The sequence below is a fragment of the Ascaphus truei genome, chromosome 16 (genome assembly GCF_040206685.1).
Source record: "Ascaphus truei isolate aAscTru1 chromosome 16, aAscTru1.hap1, whole genome shotgun sequence".
NCBI classification, from domain to species: Eukaryota; Metazoa; Chordata; class Amphibia; order Anura; family Ascaphidae; genus Ascaphus; species Ascaphus truei.
Genome location: NC_134498.1, coordinates 31825527 through 31845490, shown reverse-complemented (window position 1 = coordinate 31845490; position 19964 = coordinate 31825527). Strand labels below are relative to the sequence as shown.

General features: G+C 46.4%; 2 protein-coding genes across 2 annotated transcripts; one reads left to right on the top strand and one right to left on the bottom strand.

Annotated features, from left to right (window-relative positions):
• Positions 1-1983: 1983 nt before the first annotated feature.
• Positions 1984-7033, bottom strand: BMP15 (bone morphogenetic protein 15). Its single transcript, XM_075573612.1, has 2 exons — positions 6534-7033; positions 1984-2989 (listed from the first exon to the last, which is right to left on the bottom strand). Exons 1-2 carry the CDS (start codon positions 6850-6852, stop codon positions 2172-2174), a joined length of 1137 nt encoding a protein of 378 aa, XP_075429727.1. The 5' UTR covers positions 6853-7033; the 3' UTR covers positions 1984-2171.
• Positions 7034-11185: 4152 nt separating this feature from the next.
• RPS4X (ribosomal protein S4 X-linked) lies at positions 11186-18490 on the top strand. The gene is made up of 7 exons (XM_075572977.1): positions 11186-11263; positions 12648-12725; positions 13107-13287; positions 16333-16430; positions 16735-16906; positions 17267-17424; positions 18338-18490. Exons 1-7 carry the CDS (start codon positions 11261-11263, stop codon positions 18437-18439), a joined length of 792 nt encoding a protein of 263 aa, XP_075429092.1. The 5' UTR covers positions 11186-11260; the 3' UTR covers positions 18440-18490.
• Positions 18491-19964: the final 1474 nt, after the last annotated feature.

Here is a 19964-nt window from a genome sequence, read left to right as displayed (position 1 = left end):
TAGAGAGGCAATCGGGACCAGCCATGTTACAGGTGGATTAACACTTATTTCAGTTTCCAACAGAGTTTACAATCTACTAGAAGAGCAGACAGAAGGACAGACTATGTTCCTTACCAGCAGTACTAGGAGCCAGAGATATAACCGTATTGTGTAGGGTTATCCAGTGGACGGGGAAGAGTCTTGTCTGCTCTTAACCTTTTGCAGAGTATAGAGATGGAACAGAAGCTTTGACACTCAACTGATACTCAGTTTTGGTCTATTCTAAACCTGCATCATCCAATCCTAAACACCAGCGTGTACCAGGTCACCGGGCAAATATTTGTGCAGAAAGCCTCATTGTGTCTGAATATTTGAGCATCAGTCTATTGCTTCAACATTAGACTTATGTAGCCGGCGTTCCCACACGGTCAACCCACCTCACAGAACATGCCGGGAAGCGCGCACACACCTTTCCAAACCTCACAGGTCTTAGGCCTTGCACATGGGAGGCGCGCGTGACATAACGGAAGCCTGCTGCGCAGGGGACCCGTGGCCTGGAGGAGGAGACGCGACCAAGGGCAGCTCTAATGCAATATTTGGGGGGGTGCCCATGACGTCGGGTGAACGGTTCGCCCTCATTGGCTGAACTCAGCACGTGACCCGACCATCGCACGACTAAATAAAAAGATTTAGTCTCGCGAAAAATCGGCCACGCCATCGCACTCGTGCACGCTCTATGGCTGTGCGCATCGCCTTATAGGCTTGTGTGCTGTTGCGCTAACAATGGACAGGGGCGTATTCAGGTGTACAGCGCTCTTCAAACCTGTGAGATGTGGAAGGCACTGCACATGTGAAAGAGACCTGGCAGGTTTGGAAAGCTTGGTAGATGTGAAAAGGAGACTGGTGAGGTTAGCAAAGTGCAGTGTATGTCCGTGCTTCTTCATGCCGATATCCCCCTGTGCCTCCTTTCCTTATCAAAGGGAAACTGCACGTTCAAACAGACGAAGGTTCGATTCCACCGTCCAGTCAATTAATATTATCCTTTACGCAAGCGCCACAATATGTAACTTGGGGCGAACTGGTGATGAAAGTGGAATTTAGCAGGATGATGCATGACCCAGGAGGTTTATGACATTTTATCAGGCTGATCTGTTAATGTTAACCCTACAGTGTCCTCTAACATACATTGTATGTTATGGACACTGTAGGGTTAACATTAACAGATCAGCCTGATAAAAAGCAGACAAGCTAGGTATATTAAATTATGATCCTTTATGACATTTGCTGTGTTTAATCTCGCCCCCATACAATTTTAAAATCCCTCATTAAAGGTTAATGCATTAAACAGGGGGATCCCATGAGACTGCACTGCATCAAGGACCCGTTTGCTTCTGCAAATATATAAATGACACACTTTAATGCTAAAACAGTAGTCTGGGCTCCCCTTGGCAGGAAAGAGGATAAGGTGCACTTCTCACCCCATATATTAAAAAAACCCTACATAGAAAGGGACACCGGTTCAAACAGATTACCAACCTTATTTCTATATTTTCCCAGCTATTTTACTGAAGGCCCCAAAGCTAGGGTGACCATATTTTTCCCCGGGACAAACGCCACGCATACACAAACAGCAAGCACCGATCGCGCATGCACAGCCGGTAAGCGCCACAACGGCAAACGGGATATTTCAATTCATTTCGGGACACCGTGACAGAAGACAAAAAAAATAAACAGGACTGCCCCGGGTAAACCGGGACATCTGGTCACCCTACCCGAAGCCTGCAGTAGGGTGTTCACATGGCAAGCTCTGCTGCTTATTCTCACTTCCTCCACCACAGCAGGTAGTATTGAACTCACTTAGAGGTTATTTTTTGGGGTGGGGAGATCTGCACTTTTTTTTTTTTTTAAATCCCACCCCAAGCACGTTAAGCCATTGGAAACTGGACATGGTTAGAAAAAAAAGTGAAAAAGTATTTTTATTAATAATTTTTTTTGTCTCTTGACGGGGGGATGGAAATGGTACATGGTTAAGGGCCAGAGCTACTCATATTTCACATTTGCAGGGTTGATTCACCAATAGTTCTCAAACACACACACACAAACATACACCTTACACAAGTATACTAAACAGTAATTAAAGTGGCATTATAAAGTGCTTGTACATTTTCAGGGGGACAAGGGTCTTCCCCACTTCACCGGCATGTGCAAGATTCTGCCATCATGTTTTCATACTCCTTGTAAAGGATGTTGCCTCCAGGTTCAATCATAAGGACACTGATTGGACCGTACGCGTACGGGACACAGGATGGCCGCGGGACGTTACCGTCTACAAGCTGGTTGATGAAGTTCTGTATGATGGCGTGATTGGGGGAGTTATACCCAGAGTGGAGGAGTCTGGGGCAGTCTCCCTTGCAGTAGCCAGGGTTGTACCTATGTGGGGCAATGATCCAGTGGTCCCATCCCAACTGGTGGAAGCTGATCCAGAGCGGGCGTAACACGCACTGGTTCTTGGCTTGTCTGCTTTGGTTGAAGTACCTTGGAAGTTTGATGCCTATAGTCCCTGCTTGACGTGGTTTCCTGGTCAGCAGGCCTGGTATACCCTTCCCTAGCTCTGACGAGACTACCGTATCCTCGGAGGCTGAACTCTGCAATGTGTGGTTGAGATACAGCAGCAGGAACGGGACGTGGGAGGAAGATACGGCCACCGGCTTCCGAGGGCTTCTCCCAGCCTTCCTGCACATAAGCTGTAGCTGAAAGTTCAAAGTCTCCCTTTGCTCTTCCACCAGTGGTTGGAGATGGAATGTGAGATCTGTCTCAGCCCACTTCCGGTTTCTAGCAGGAACTCTGCTGTTGAGGTTGAGCCCTTCATTGGGCAATAGGTCCACCTTGCAGAAGAAGCGAGTGTCACCCAAGAACAGTCCGAGAGGATACATCACCGTGGCCCTCACCAACCGTTGAGCATCTACCATCCCTTGGAGGTTGAATTTCAGAGTCTGTACGTGCCAGGAGCCTTTGGAGAGAGGGGGGAGAAATAAACGCTTAATTTCTCATCACCACCAACGCCACCCCAACTTCTGCATTACATCCATTATAAATACACCATTAAGGGTTCAATTCCATGTAGCTCACAAAAATTGAAAACCATTTAGCACCACCACAGTCTTCCTTAATGGTGCAATCCCATGAAGCCAACCAGAAAACCTTTTGTAAAGGATAGAAGAGCGACTTCCCTAAACAAATCTAACCAATCACAAGCAGTGATTTGCTTTCTTTGGTTTTATTAATTACATACAGTACGGCTTTCCTTAAGGGCCTCTGAATTGAGGTAGTGTTTGTCAAAGTGTTTCCTTTAACCTTCTCCCACCCTGTCTATCAGACAGCAAATAAAGATAGGGGGAAGATTTGCCTATGCAAACTCTTGAACACAATGACATCTAGCCCAAGGGAGTAGCTGTTCCCTGCTCCAGTCCTCAGGGACCCCTAACAGTCCAGGTTAAGACTATCCTCACATTAGGTTGTGTAGAAAGCCAGTGCATCAGAAAAAACAAGTCCTGTTTGGCATAATAAACTGAGGTTTAGGATAAACTCTTTCAATGTAAGCATATAGCATAACGAAGCCCTAATAGGGTTAGGGGACTAGTACCTAATGCCAGCGGCACCATAAATAAATAGTACAGACCAACGTCCCATATATCAGAGAAAAAAAGGGGTACAGCGACCCACAAAGTGAACTCACTCAGTTTCTCCTGGAGTATCCAATCTCAGAATCTTCACAGGCTGCAATCTCCCAGGTGATGGCAGGAACAAGTAGAAAAATAAGGCAGTGCACTGCCCAAAGTAACAGAGGGAGGCTCACGGTTTTTAGCAACAAAAAAATAGATTTATTACATAAAAACTGGACAAAAGGGTCCCACCTAGGCCGCAGCAGGGGTCCACCAACGCGTTTCAGGCAAAAATGCCCTTTATCAAGGTGTTGATAAAGGGCATTTTTGCCTGAAACGCGTTGGTGGACCCCTGCTGCGGCCTAGGTGGGACCCTTTTGTCCACTTTTTATGTAATAAATCTATTTTTTTGTTCCTAAAAACCATGAGCCTCCTTCTGTTACTTTGGGCAGTGCACTGCCTTATTTTTCTACTTATCCTCACATTAGCACAGATGGCTCAATCGTTTTCACTGAACCACCTGTGCCCAAGCAGGGATATCCTTAAATCCTGCACTGCTAGAGGTCCTTAGGACTAGAGTTAGAAACACTGAGGAAGAGGCTATCAAGCCCTGGCCGAGTCTCAACTCATCACGTTTACAAACTACCTTTAAAAGGGGTATTTTCTCCTGCCCGATTTCTGTTTTTGTTTTAATTAATGCAATATAATTATCGAAGCTGCCGATCCATCAGTTTTCCTGGGATCAGTGAAGGTCCCGTTTCTCAGGGCGTGCAGTATGGCTGTTTATTTCCAAAGAGGAACTGCTGTGACTTCCTAAATAGTTGCTATAACAACCCATGGAAGCTTAATACATATTTTTTTTTTAATGCATAGAGTGACCTTTATTATGCAAATGCAGTAAGTATTATCGAATACAGAACTGGTTTTTTTTTTTTAAATAAAGAATTTTGCAAGAAATGCTACTTTAAAGCTTCAGTTCAAGCAATATCCTTTTTTTTTTTTTTTTTTTTAAATAAAACAGTTCTGTACTATGAGAAAATACTTGTAGCATTTAAAAAAAAAAATATTTAAAGACATTTTTAATAATGTAACAAGCATTTTTGTTTCTAAAGAAACCATCTACAAAGTCACACCCCCTTCCTCTTCTGAGACAGGCTCTGGCTCTTGAGCCCCGCCCTCCCTCAAGCAGTGCACCAATTGTATCTAGTGCCTGCCTGGTCACATGATCTTCCACACAAAACTTTGCATCTTGGGTACTTTTGTGCAGCCCTAACAGTGAATTAAATAAGCCCCGATTCAGCGATCGGTTACAGGAGAACGGATCGATCGGCAACTTAGTTAATCACTTGTCAGTGTGCAGATTGTATTGATTCACGTATTGAATGGGATTTTTTTTTTAATTGAATTATTATTATTTTTTATTTTTTTAAATGGCAGCTTTAAATAAGGCACAAAAAAAAAAAAAAAAAAAAAAAAAAGTATAAAGGTCTCAGATACCGGTAAAAAAAAACAAAAAAATGCATCACTGTGATCCCTTAATCCTGTCCCTGCCATTGGCACCCTTAGCTCCTAGGAGGGACTGACCCCTTGAACAGGTCACTGTAATTGACTGGACTAAAATCACTGACGGCTGCTGCATATTGGCATCAGAGCTCTGCTTAAAGGCGAGATAAATCCAGTCCTGATTGTCGGTCTCCATTTTCAATAGGGCGTCAGTCAGGGCCGCGCTGGGCCAGAATGCTCCGAGACTGGAGTTAGAACACATGGACCGGCTCAAAGTTATATGAGAACGTGGAGTGAGATCAGTAATGCTGAATGTTGGCTCCTAATCCTTCAGAGATGTCCACCTAGTTACAGCTTTGAAAGTTGGATGGTTGGTGTAAAAGCCTGGACTACTGGAATCCACAGTGGATGCAGGATTCCCACTATAGATCCATGAGATCCAGCAAGATCTTAGTCCAGTCCTGGTTTTCAATCTACATTTCCCATTGACACAAGGTGAATGCACTGGGATATGAATAAGAATGACATAGTCACATTGTCAACACCTACTTACACCCAGGCCCCTGCATTCATTCCATGTTATCATGAGACCTTAATCCAGTCCATCTTTTCCCAACTAGAGTCCCATTGCATTCTGGGTCACCGTAGCCCTGGCTGAGAAATAAAGACTTAAAAACAGAACTGGAGTAGGAACTCACTGATGGCTAGAAAAAAAGACACCACAGTTTAAAAACCTGGACTGAATGGGCAAGTACGACAGTTCGGGAGTCTGGGGTGGAGGGGAGACACAAAAAAGGTCTAAACTACAAAATGTCACCTATTTGAGCCATATATAGATTTATGAGGGGTTAATATGGGAGGCCTTACACAAAGCATCCCAACTGCAAAACCCGGAGTAGGAATCAAGGTTAACACTTGTATATCCCGCCTGGGCTGAGAATGACGACACCACAGTTCAGGTAGCGCAGTACAGAAGATTGCTGGAGGTATAGTGATTCCCTGTCCCAAAGAGCTTACAATCTAATTCTGGAAGCGCAGAGATAGTGACTCGCCCACGGTCACCAGGAGAGGTGAAACTGAGTTTACAAAACAGGCTCACCCACTTCAAAGGCAGTGATATTACCACTGAGCTACCTCGTCTTACTGTCCAGGTCTACAATAACCCTGCAGACTGAGCAGTGGTAACAGGAGCGGCTCAGTACCGTTAACGCTGTCTTTAAAGTGGGTGATCCTCGTTGGAATCCTTACTACCAGTTTTGAGCTGCCAGTAAAAAGAATTTAGGTTGCAAGTTCTTGGGCAAAATGATCTTTACGCTGCCAGCGCTGCGGAATATTATGGACAAGCAGGGCAGCCATGTTTCTCTATCCCGACACACTATAGCCACTCACCAGTAACAGAAAGCGACGACTGACCGACGGGTCTCACTAGCCTCACCGCAGGTCCTGCCTGCCGGCCAACCCTGGGTCTCCCGTCTCCATCTGCCGACCTCCTGTACAGCTCCAGCATGAAGCGTAGGTGGTGGGGGCTCAGCTCCTGCTTCAGCGCCCTGCGTGGCGCGATCGGCCCGTGTTCCAACAGCGCACGGATCAGCGGCAGCGAGGGGGACCGCTCCAATGCCCTCCCCCCGTTCCCTCTGGCAGCTGGGGGCGTGAGCGCGGTCAGGAACAGGAGGAATAGCAGCAAGCGGTGGGTCAGTCCTGGGGTCATGGTGTGTCAGCCGCACGCAGAGGGCTATGGGATACCCCTGGCTGTTCCTATAGGGCTCAGACTGCTATAGGGTCATTTTGTGGAGGGGGATTAGGGAAATGGGGCCCACAACTACCACAGGAAATGTCATTTTCTCACCCAGGTGCACCCATCAATTAGAAAAAGGGAGGAGCATGTAGGGCCATTAATATGAACCCCCAACCCCCTCTCTGTGCAAATGACGCATAGACATTCAGTCCTGTTACCCTACCCTATATATGAATGAGGCAAAACAAGCTGATTTCAGAATCCCAGTCTCACCTAAATCTGGGGTCAGGGGAAATGAGTTCAGTGGGGGCTTATAAGAAGGGTATTGTCTTCAAAATAAAAAAGGAAAATGAGCTGTTCTGTGTTTTAAGGCAGGGAAAAGCATTGCTTGCTTCTGCCCCTCTTATATAGGGTCAGGCAGTGTGCTGATCAGGGATTTAAAGGCACAGCGTGGTTAACCACTTCACTGCCAGAGCAGAAATGAGGTCAGATGTTTTAAATTATACTCAAGCCCGTAACCCCTTTTTTGCCAGAGGGGCCAGCAATGCATTGCAGCGAGATATAATAGCATACAGAGAGATATAATAACATCGGGAGATATAATACCATACAGAGATATAATAACATGCAGAGCAATATAATAACACACAGAGCGATATAATAACATGCAGAGATATAATAACATGCAGCGAGATATAATAGCATACAGAGAGATATAATAACATCGGGAGATATAATACCATACAGAGATATAATAACATGCAGAGCAATATAATAACACACAGAGCGATATAATAACATGCAGAGATATAATAACATGCAGAGAGATATAATAACATGCAGAGCAATATAATAACACACAGAGTGATATAATAACATACAGAGAGATATAATAACATCGGGAGATATAATAACACGCAGAGAGATATAATAACATACAGAGAGATATAATAACATCGGGAGATATAATAACATGCAGAGAGATATAATAACATGCAGAGATATAATAACATTGGGAGATATAATAACATGCATAGATATAATAACATGCAGAGATATAATAACATACAGAGATATAATAACGTGCAGAGAGATATAATAACATGCAGAGAGATATAATAACATGCAGAGAGATATAATAACACGCAGAGAGATATAATAACACACAGAGAGATATAATAACATCGAGAGATAGAGAGATATAATAACATACAGAGATATAATAACGTGCAGAGAGATATAATAACATGCAGAGATATAATAACATGCAGAGAGATATAATAACACACAGAGAGATATAATAACATCGAGAGATAGAGAGATATAATAACATACAGAGATATAATAACATTGAGAGATATCATAACATGCAGAGATATAATAACACGCAGAGAGATAGAGAGATATAATAACATTGAGAGATATCATAACATGCAGAGATATAAAAACATGCAGTCTTAGGCTGCGTCCATAGAGATGGGGGCAGTGCTGAGGCGCGCTTACGCTGAGGCTCGCCTGCTGAAGCCTGTGCGATTTCATGCACACGCAGGTGAGCCAGCGGGCGCAATCGGGAGGCGGGGGGAGGCGGGGCAGTGACGTCGCTGGGCCAATAGCCCGCGACGTACTGACGTCAACGTCACGACGCCGACGTCACGGCGCCGTGACGTTGACGTTGCTTTGCGCTGATTGGATGTTTTCAGAAGACAGCGCGCAGAAAAACAGCTTGGCTGTCGTCTGAAAAACCCAACTCCTCAGCACGCCTGCGGACGCTCGCGGGAGCCCCCTCTCAAGACATCCTCATTGAGGATGCCGGGGCTCAGCGCGGAGCGTCCGCGCGTCTCAGCGCTGCCTGTCCTTCTATGGACGCAGCCTTATAATAACACTCAGAGCGATATAATAATGTGCACAGAAATACACACACACAGACACACTGATACAGTCACAGACACACTGATACATACACACTGATACACACACAGCCACACTGATACAAACACTCACACACTGATACATACACACACTGATATACAATAACACATACACACTGATACACACACAGCCACACTGATACATACACACTCACACACTGATACATACACACACTGATATACAATAACACATACACACTGATACACACACAGCCACACTGATACATACACACTCACACACTGATACATACACACACACACTGATACATACACACACTGATATACCATAACACAGACACTGTGGCAGTGATATTTTTTGTAGGAAAAACTTGCTGGATCCCAAGCAAAGAAAAAGGAATTTATTTGTAAACTGCAATAAATGATTCAGCTTTAAAGCAGCAGTCCGTGCTGATTGCCATTCTTAGGCCAGGACCATGGTCAAAAAGACCGTGCTGAGTCGTGCTGAGCCGCGCTAAGCAGATGCACTTACCCCCTGCATCTGTAATCAGCGCAGCTTTAGGAGCCGCTTCCGCATGCGTGCGGAGGGGTGTGGAAATGCAGGAGACAGGCAAGTTTACATTTTGCCGCTGAGGGAAGCGGAGGGCCCGTCACGTGACTGCTTAAAGCCAATGGCAGCCCGTGACGTCGGCGCTGTGCCATGGCGCACTAGCCCCGTCTCCCGCCCGGCTCTCACACGGCTTTACAAGCGCGCACGCTGACGCTCATGCAGGGACACAAAAACGCTCCTGCTTGAGCAGGAGCATGAGCGTCAGCGCTGCCCAGCGCTCTTCCCTGCACCATGTCCGAGGCCTTATATTGTTCTTCTTGTCCTTTCCAACGCTGTTCATTTGAAGCATTTCAAATAATAAGTGGTGGGGTTGCAGACCTGTCTAAGACATGCAAATGAGCACACCATAATATTTCCATTTGCTATATATATATATATGTAATATGTATATATTTGTGACAAAGCACTGACATCTACAGCACTTATTCCCTCACGTGCTGTCTCTGTAAATTTCCCATTAAACCTCTTAGATTGTAAGCTCTTCGGGACAGGGATTTCCTTTCCTATTGTTTGATTTTGCTGCACTTATTGTATTATTATAATTCCCTGTACTGTATTCTTTGTGAAGCGTTGAGTACACTTTTGGCGCTATATAAATAAAGACATACAATACAATAATATATATATATATATATATTGTCTCACTAGAGTACCGTACTTGTAAATTGCAATCTATGGTGGTGCATTATCACATATATATTGCACTTTATATTCCACTTATATATTGTATATAGGCGCTGCAATTTTTTCTGTCTTTTGTACTATATATATATATATATTTGCATCTCATCCCAGCCTCTGTTTAAAAGCTGTGTTTAAAACAGCATGCATTGGCTTGAGGATTGGCTTGTGTAATACGAGCTTGAGACAAAAGGTGGCACTGAGTGCTCATTTGCATGTCATTTCCCAGAATCCCTTGCTGCAGTGGAAGTGCTGTATGCTGGGTGACAATGGGGAAAGACAGGGTTGCAGACCTGTCTAAGACATGCAAATGAACATACAGTAATATTTACAGTTGCTATATATATATATGACAACGATACTGTGTTGATGCCACGAAATCAGGAGACCGCACTCAATGTTGTAGCAGGTAAAGTATATATTTATGACAAGAACAAAAATCTAACGTTTGCAACGTTCGCAACTTTTGATTTTTGTGCCTTGTCATTAATATATACTTTACCTGCTACAACATTGAGTGCGGTCTCCTGATTTCGTGGCATCAACACGGTATCGCTGTCATGTCTTTACTTTATGGGACTTGCACCTACCCATACATCTCTGCTTATGGAAGTGCCGACTGACTTTGTTTAATATATATATATATATTTCACTACCCTGAGGAAGGTCCCTGTTGAGGACCGAAATGTTGGTTTTGGTGTCCTGCGCTATCTTTAATACAGTTTTTTGTATACCACTGTGTGCTGTCTCTCTGTCACCGGACCACCGGACCAGTTCTGGCTACTCTGGTAACTATACAAGTTTATATACATACAGAGATAGAGATTTATATAGATACTTATATTATAGATACAGGTGGTGCTCGGTTATCTGCCGGAATGTGTCCCGCTACCGCCGTCGGATAGCGGATCCAATGTTAATCCGCGGCGGATAATGCGTTCAGCGGAATGCATTATCTGGCGCTGGATAATCCATTCGATGGATAACGGACCGTCAGATGGCGAAGGGCCACCTGTATACTGTATGCAGACAGTAATGTATTCTTTACATGTAAGTGCCCGAAGTATTATCCTCCGGCCAGCAGGGTGCAGTGCAGGCGGAAGCGCACCACGCATAGGTTTGTCCCTTCCTGCTTGCCGTCTGCCGCGCACCGTTATCACAGCGGGACCGGAAGAAGGAGGCCCTTTCCCCTACAGACGCAGCCATGGTGAGACTGATTCTCTCTCCCCCCTGATTTCTATCTGCCGCCATCCTACTCCCTGCTCTCTTCCTCGGGTTTCCCCAACGCTTTGGCGCAGGGCAGGGACCGCGAGCTGTTAGACCCGCCCGATATTAGCAGGCTGCGAGCCGGGGAGGCTACAGGCGAACTGCTGAATGTGTAGGGTGGGAGGGATAGGGAGCTGAAGCCGCCATTGACGGCACAGCTACAGGAGTGAATGGTAGGGCCTGTGAGGGACATGGGTGATCTAGCATGGGGGTAGATTATAAACCAGAGGTGGGGGCAGAATTTGCCTGCTCTGGGGTATAAAGGACCCTTCCATGGGGCATGTTTTAACTCCCTGTGTCCTCTTAATTAATGAGGCCTGTCATTGGGTTTATGGGATACCATTAGGATGATGTCCTATAAACATCTATATATAGGAACTATGTAACTTGTCTTATTCTGCTTTCTCTGGTTAATTAATCTGTGATCTCAAAGTAAAATTTGACCCACCTTCCTACCACCACTGCCTCACTAAATTCACTTATAGGATGTTATGTATGATCAAACCACATGTCAATGGTAAATTCCCTCTGATTTGAGTAGGAGAGGTGGCTTTATGGCCTGACGGGGGTATACAGTTCCCAAGTACCTCATCTCAACAGTATGTTTATGAAATGGCCCCATTAAGAGGATTTCGGTAGGCCAATTTATATTTTCAATGGGAATATGGGACTACAAATTATATGCTTTGTTACCTTCATAAAGATGTCACCTCCTAGAGTATAATGCTGTTGGTTTTTATAAGGTGATGTTATGGAATAGTACCCGTTTATCTGCTACAAGCTCAATGAAGGGGTTAATCGAATGTACAGTACCAGCAGTACAAGTGTTGCAGTTTGGCTTCTTTTGGGTCATATTACCATGCTTAAGTTAAGTTGCCATGGGTTGGCACTCCTGTGGTTCATAGAAATAGAGTAGCCACATTAGGCTGTTTATATGCAATGTTTTCTGCTGGCATAAAGGGTCAGTCACACAGCTGGCTTTAAAAATTGGTGTAATCGTTTCTTAGATTTAACCCCCCTTACGTGAACGTTTTTACGTTGTATCTGGTGATAAATGTTTATTTTCTTCGGGAACACGGACATTCAGCGTATCGGCTCTTATTGATCTGTCTAACGGATTCATAATTACTTTGCTCCTTTGTAGGACTGTCCTTTTAGTCCATTAAACACGTCACTGTCACTTTGTTCCTACATGGGACTGAGCCTGTATTTAAACCATTAACCATGTCAGTCAGGTCAATTTATTCCTACATGGCACTGACCCGTTAACAGTTTTGGTAGCTTTTCCTGCTTGTATATTAACTGTGTTCCTTTTCCTCTCCAAGGCTCGCGGACCGAAGAAGCATTTGAAGCGCGTTGCCGCCCCCAAGCACTGGATGCTGGATAAACTGACGGGCGTCTTTGTGAGTATCTACCAGTTTCCCGGTGTCCTTAACCACTAGGCTGCCCTAATGCTGTTCCCTAACCCCTATGAGGGCCAGCACACTCTAGGAGCCCTTACGGTGTTCACTGTATGTCATGCTACAAATGCTCATTTTCTGGGGGCAGCGGGTTGCGTTCCCATTTCTATTGGAGCGCTCAACCATATGGGAGCTCCATTTTAGATTGTAAGCTCTGTGGAGCATTAGCGCAACAGTTGACAATGGGATTTGATTCGGGATCTACCACTTCAAAGGCATTACCAAAGCTACAGCTTCAGCCACAAGAACCTATTGCGAGCGGTAACCACATCTGCTGCATCCCAGTCATAGGATCACCCAACTCTCTTTCCCCCCCCCCCGTAGGCTCCTCGTCCGTCCACTGGCCCCCACAAGCTACGCGAGTGCTTACCCCTGATCATCTTCCTGAGGAACCGGCTGAAGTACGCCCTGACTGGGGATGAGGTCAAGAAGATCTGCATGCAGCGTTTCATCAAGATTGACGGGAAGGTCCGCACGGACATCACCTACCCTGCCGGCTTCATGGGTGAGCAGTGACGGGTGGAATCCGGGTGTCTTAATTGATCTAGTTACGGTTTTGGCTCTGGAGGGTGTTGTAGGGTTTCTGCAAGTTGTGATAATAATAGTAATAATAGCATGCTCTTGTATAGCGCTGCTAATTGTACGCAGCGCTTTACAGAGGCATTTTGCAGGCACCAGGTACCTGCCCCGTAGAGCTTACAATCTATGTTTTTGGTGCCTGAGGCACAGGGAGATAAAGTGACTTGCCCAAGGTCACAAGGAGCCGACACCGGGAATTGAACCAGGCTCTCCTGCAGCAATCTGTGTCAGTCAGTGTCTTTACTCACTGAGCCCCTCCTTCTCCACTGAGTGAGTTGGAACCTGTGGCTGTCTATGGGGCAGAGAAGGGGGGTTTGATAGAAACTTGCAAATACATAAAGGGTTTCAACGAAGTACAAAAAAAGTAAGTATGTTTTAGAGAGAAGTGGTTTAACAAGGTCATGTGACGCTGGAGGGTGGGAGGCTCGGGAAATGTGAGGAAGTGCTTCATGGAAAGGGCGGTGGGTTTGGGGAAGAGCCTCCCTGCACAGGGAGTTGGGATAGACCCACAGCTATCCTAAGTAAAAAAGGAATCACAGGATCTAACCGTGTCTGAGATTTTACAGCAGGCTGGAAAATGGGGGCACACAGCGGTCTAGGGTGTTTGGCTGCGACCAAAACGCCGTCGCGGCGATGTCTGCCTCCCCTGACAGCCTCGTCTCATAAGTGCGTGTTTAAATGTCCGGCTGGTCTCTGCTATGCAGTGTAGCGGTCCCGTGTGGGATGTTTAAACATGTATTTGGCAGACCTGGCTGGTCAGGCACGCGGCAGAGATCACCGCGGGCTGCCCTGCATGTTCCGGCGGCAGTTTGGTCACTGCCAATCGTCCCATTCCGACACACTGGGCCAAATGGTTCTTATCGGACATCAAATTCTTTCTATATCAATGTTCGATTGTGTATGGATCAGTTTCAGTGTATTGTTGTGCGTGCCCCAATCTGTATACAGTGTTGTGCATTTTAGATTGTTCGTGTCGCTATGTGTAAGTATGTATAACCCTTTGGTTGCCTGAGGGGCCACAGCACCTCCGGCAAATCGTGAGCATGTGACCTCTGTGTTTCAGGTTGCGCTCTGGATTGCGGGACCCATTACATGCTGGCTACGTCCCTGGGCACCCAAAGGGTTAAAGCAGCATTCCATTTGCATGGGACCCCCTGCTTCCCACCCGTGTGGGAAGCAGGGGGTCTCCGGAGCTAAACTGTGATAATTTCAGCTCTGTGTCCCTCCGCCTGTGCTCAGTGAAAGTTTAAATCTCCCGTGTCACACGGACCTAAAGGAAGCTTTTGCAGCTTCCTATTGGCTCATAACGTGGGAAATTTAGGCCTTCATAGTCTAGACCGAGCCAGGCATACTACCGAAGCAAGGGGGGCCCCGGAGCCTAAATTAACACGGTTCAGCTTCGGGGACCCCCCTGCTCCTCACACGGGGAGGACATTTGCGGTTCTGCTCCTTTTTAATGTCTGGGTGTGCTAGTGAATTTATTCTGTGGTTATAGGAACTTTACCTCTACCCCGATGGGAGCCGGTTCTCCAGGGCTGAACTGCATTCATTTGAGCCCCGGGGCCCCCCTGCTCCCCGAGATACTTGTATCTGAAGGTGATGCTGGTATCGCAAATCTGTTGTAAGGTCCCACGGGCCAATAAGCCAGGAAATCCCTTGTGACTTCTATTGGCTGTCAAACCTTTAAACAGACATTTTCTGTGGCTGCTACCGGCAGCCCCTTTAGGTTCTAAGTATCTCGGGCAGCAGGGCCTGGGGCCGAAGTTAACGTGGTTCTAGCCCGGAAGACCCCTTGCTTTCTACCTGTTAAAAAACCCAGAGGTAATGAAACTTGAAAGCGCATCAGGAGCTGGTTTTAGGGCCTCCTCGTATATGGGGCACCTCTTCTTAATGGAGGAAGCTGAAACAGATGTGTATTCTCACTTGCGTGCATGTCCACACTCTGCTATCTGTGGTGTAATTACTTTGAGGCAAGACCCTAATCTTCATTGCGGACCTCCTTATTTCTACTTGCTATAATCATAGTTTCTGGTAGCAATCCTGTTTCAATTCAGAGACCACTGAATTGCCAGCTCTGTACTTCTCAATCAGCAGCCTGGGTGCACAACGTGATTAATACAGAATGTTAAAGGTGCTGTTCCCTGAGTGTGAAGCACTTTAATTACTTTATTTCATATCGTACTATTCTCTCCCTCCCCCCCCCCCCCATTGAGACAACGCGCTTCACAATTACAGAATGTTGCGCAGCACACAGCAATTTCTACTGACACCGTTTCAGACAGAATAGCTCTCCCCCTCCCCCATTGATGTTCATTCCATTTGCATTTAAAGGGGCACAAAGCCTGCAGTACAGTGTCCAGATGGGAACTACTGCTGCTTATTCTCACTTGCTTCACTTCAGGCAGCATAGAGCTGTTTTCCATGCAGTCTTCAACCAGACTTATTATTATTATTAGAGACAATTTTACCCTTAGCTCCTCTTCAAAGTTGCTTTTTATGTTCTCTCCAGTGAATCCTTAGTAATGAGCCGCTGTCACTGTTAGAGATGAACTAACAGGAGAGGCCGGAGCGATGAAGTCGGCTTTTGTCATCAGAATAGAAAAGACGTGTTTAACCCTTTGAGAGCTTGAGGAGTCGTGGTACCGGAGTGCGAGGGCCCCTCCCGCACGGTTCGGTCATGTGACGGCAGTGGACATTTTTCATAAAACGGAAGGGGTCAACCCCTGCAATTTTGCACAGGGCAGATTGCGTCCTGTGCTCCGTGGGCACACGGGCGGCGATCTAACCAGGAAAAACAACCGTCCTTGGGCATGTCACTACGTCGAGGGCCCCGTGACATAGTGACTACATCTTGGGGCACTCAAAGGTTGAGAAAGCGCTCCAGTGGCCTCCTTGCCCTCAGTGTGTGGGGGAGACTGCAACGCTAGGGGAACTTTGCGTCATCAGCTGACATCTGCTCTCTTTCATGCAGATGTGATCAGCATCGAGAAGACGGGCGAACACTTCCGATTGGTCTACGACACCAAGGGCCGGTTTGCAGTGCACAGGATCACAGCGGAGGAGGCCAAGGTGTGTGTTATCATGTCAGGCTTTTGGACTGACCCATAAGCGCATTAAACTGTTCACGGACATTGGGCCCCTTTTGGTCCTACATAGCACTACTGTTGGGTAATACACCAATCTAGGATAATAAATGACAGCAAGTGAATCTTAAACTTGTATTAATGGGATATTATTGGATGTCATTGACGGTCACCGGCACTATAAGCGCAGCCTAAGACGTCACTGTCATTAGGTCACTTGGCTCCTAAATGGGGCTGACCCTTAAAATGCAGTTTCTGGTAGTAAAGAGCTGTCGTGACTTTCCTTGCAGTACAAGCTGTGCAAGGTGAGGAAGACCTGGGTGGGCACAAAAGGGATCCCCCACCTGGTGACCCACGACGCCCGCACAATCCGCTACCCCGACCCCCTGATCAAGGTCAACGACACCGTCCAGATTGACCTGGAGACTGGCAAAATCACAGACTTCATCAAGTTTGACACTAGTGAGTGTGGCATAACACACACTGGGCTGCTGCTCTGCCTTCCTCTCCTTGATTTGTTATGTACCCCTCCATGCTCCTCATTTCTCTCATATCCCCCCACCCTGTGTGTCTTTCTGCCCCCTGTGACTATTGTCGTGTAACCCCCTCCATTCTCTGGTAATTCCCCATGCTCCACTATCCCCCTTCTGTCTTTCCTCCTTTGTTGCCCCCGCACTCCTCCTTTGTTGTATTCCCCCTCTCCTCCTGCCCATGCGGTACTTGTTGACCTGTTCCAGCCTTCCCCCTTCCATCCTGATGGGGGGAGTAGAGTGGCACTAGCGTGGACCATTCAGATCATCCTCGCCCCCTCTCTGTCCGCAGGTAACATGTGCATGGTGACTGGCGGTGCCAACTTGGGTCGTATCGGTGTCATCACCAACAGAGAGAGACACCCCGGCTCATTCGACGTGGTCCACGTGAAAGATGCCAACGGCAACAGCTTTGCCACCAGGCTTTCCAACATCTTCGTCATCGGCAAAGTGAGTTCTTTCCCTGCTACCGCTTTACAGGTGCAATCCCACATAGCTAGCTAAAAACGAGCCCTCCCGCACTGACGGATCATGTGACCGCTTCCTGGACCGGACCAAGAGTGATGGGAATGGGCCGCCCCTTCAGTGTAGCTCCCACAGACACTAAAAAAACAAGCAAAGGGCCTCTGGGGTGGAACTTCAGGATGTACACTGTGCTTCAGTGAGTCACTTAAAGGGTTAACAGTCAAATTGACTTATCTAACCATGCTAAAAGAAAACACCTGGTTGCTTTTGTTTGGACATTAATTGAAAGTTGTATTTCTTGTGGGCCTCTGAATGTGTGGGCGTTTGTCAATTAAGTGTTTTCTTTCCTAATCAAAGAACCAATGAAGATGAGGAGGGGGCTTTCCCTGTGCAAACTCGTGTTGCAAACTCGTCCCAAATCTCAGCTCACCATGTTAACAAGGTTTAAATGATTTTCATAATTAAATTTGAGATGTGGTTAAAAAGGCATCACTCACCCTGGTGTGACCCCTTAATCACATTTAAGGGGCTCAGTCCATACTAGGACCAAAGTGCACTAATGGCAGCAGCCTATGTAAGGGATGATTGATACCTTTACCTGAATCTGTCCTGTATCATTTTAAATCCTTGTATAAAGCCTGTTAACATGGCTGCTCCCATTTGTGTGATATCACTGTGCTAAACAGGAGTTTGCGCAGGCACAGTCCCTGTCTCCTTATTGGCTCTAACAGGGACAGGGTAGGCTGCAGGTTGAGTAAACACTTGATTGATTAACACCCTTCCCCTATTCAAAGGCCTGGCCGAAAAGACAGCAGCATATGTCATTCTACACGACACATCCCACTTCAGTGCATTGTTTTCCTGTTTCTAATCCTGTCCCCCTCGCTCCCCCCTACAGGGTAACAAGCCCTGGATCTCCTTGCCCCGTGGAAAGGGTATCCGTCTGACCATCGCTGAGGAGAGAGACAAAAGGCTGGCAGCCAAGCAGAGCAGCGGTTAAACCGTTAAACTCCTGTCTCTTCCTTTACAAAATAAACATCTTTACCAATAATCCTCTGCTCCTTGGCTTTCTTGTACGCGGCAGTTAATATACCTAGCATTGCCCCGAGCAGCGTGCAACACAGGGGAACCGCAAGTAAAATGGGTTTCAGGTCGCCGGCCTGGTGTGTGCAGAATATAAAGGCAGTGGCATGTTTAAGGGGTTCAGTCGCTCCTAGGACCAAAGTGTACTAATGACATCGACATTATGGGGAGGAGTAAAAAAACCTCTGGTGTACAGCACTCTCCTAGGTAATAGATGTTGGTTACTGTAATGGTGTTATTACATGCCGTGCCCATCACAAGTACAAAATCAAACCACAATGTAGGAATGAAGCTCATGTTTAAAAATAAAAAAAAAAACCCTATTCAACCAGCTCTTGCTTGGCCTCATCTCTATTTTTTAAATGTTTTCTTAATATGCAAACAAGAAAGTGCAACAGATGTGAGGTATAAAAAGTCCTTCTGAAGTATGCTTCCTCGTAACTGCTCTCCTATGTAATATTTTGATTGGGGCCGCTGTTTCCTTGCTGGAGTAGCTTCGTTAGATTTCAATGTTGGACGCCTTATATATTTAATCGCGCAAAGTTAATACAACTCCAGCTGATGGAAGCAAATCACGTTTTTTCAAATGTCCACTGGAACTTCTCACCCAACCCGTTGATGCGATCCTCTCTTGGGCCGCGCTTATAGTGCCGGCGATGCGATTTAGGCCAAAAACAAATGCATTGTCGCCGCCACGTGCGCTTATAGTAAGCGCGGTAGCGTTGTGATTTTCGGAAGCCAGGAATATTTGATTTTTCAGGGGCTGACGCCTCATGCGACAGCCTCTGAACCAATCAAGCGTAATACAACTTTCACTAGCAGCGACAGGTGACGTCGCGGGCACTATAGGTGCGGACTTACGGTGCAAGCCGTTTCTTCGTGGCGGTTTCTGTCACCCACACTTCCTTGCAGAGGAGGTGCAGACTTGCAGGCTCTGTTTGCATGACTTCAGATACACAGCGAGGAAACGGAGAGTGGCCCCTATCAAAATATTCCAGGCGATAGGAGAGAGCTGACCTCAGGACATTGTTTTTCTGCCCTCACATCTGTTCCACTTTATCGTCTCTTTTTTTTTTTTTTGCATACGAAGAATTTTTTTGAAATGTTGAGATAAGAGGCCAAGAGCTGGTTGAATAAAATGATTTTATTTCTTTTAACATTGCAGTGCTTTATTCCTGCATTGCTGTTATATTTAAGGTGTGCGTTCTTTCTAGTAGGAGCGTATTAATGGCAGTAACCTTTTTATTTCTGGGCGCGTGCAGCTGTGAGCTGCAGGGGGAATGACGGGGTGTGGTGGGGGGCAAGGCCATGACGTCACCCGGCAGGTTGACCCTCATTGGCTGAACCGTCGGGGGGGGGGGGGGGGGGGGGGCCACCGCGCTCGTCGCCAGTACTGAAGACAATATGACTGTTCCCAGGTAAAACTGGTCGTGCAACGTGGC

What these genes read in the sequence shown, in the direction of transcription:
- BMP15 (XM_075573612.1), bottom strand. Translation starts at nt 6,852, where the DNA reads ATGACCCCAGGACTGACCCACCGCTTGCTGCTATTCCTCCTGTTCCTG. An exon ending in GTCGTCGCTTTCTGTTACTG is followed by an intron (nt 2,990 to 6,533) that starts GTGAGTGGCTAT and finishes CTCTCTCCAAAG; the next exon opens with GCTCCTGGCACGTACAGACT.
- RPS4X (XM_075572977.1), top strand. An exon ending in CTACCCTGCCGGCTTCATGG is followed by an intron (nt 13,288 to 16,332) that starts GTGAGCAGTGAC and finishes TCTTTCATGCAG; the next exon opens with ATGTGATCAGCATCGAGAAG. An exon ending in ACATCTTCGTCATCGGCAAA is followed by an intron (nt 17,425 to 18,337) that starts GTGAGTTCTTTC and finishes TCCCCCCTACAG; the next exon opens with GGTAACAAGCCCTGGATCTC.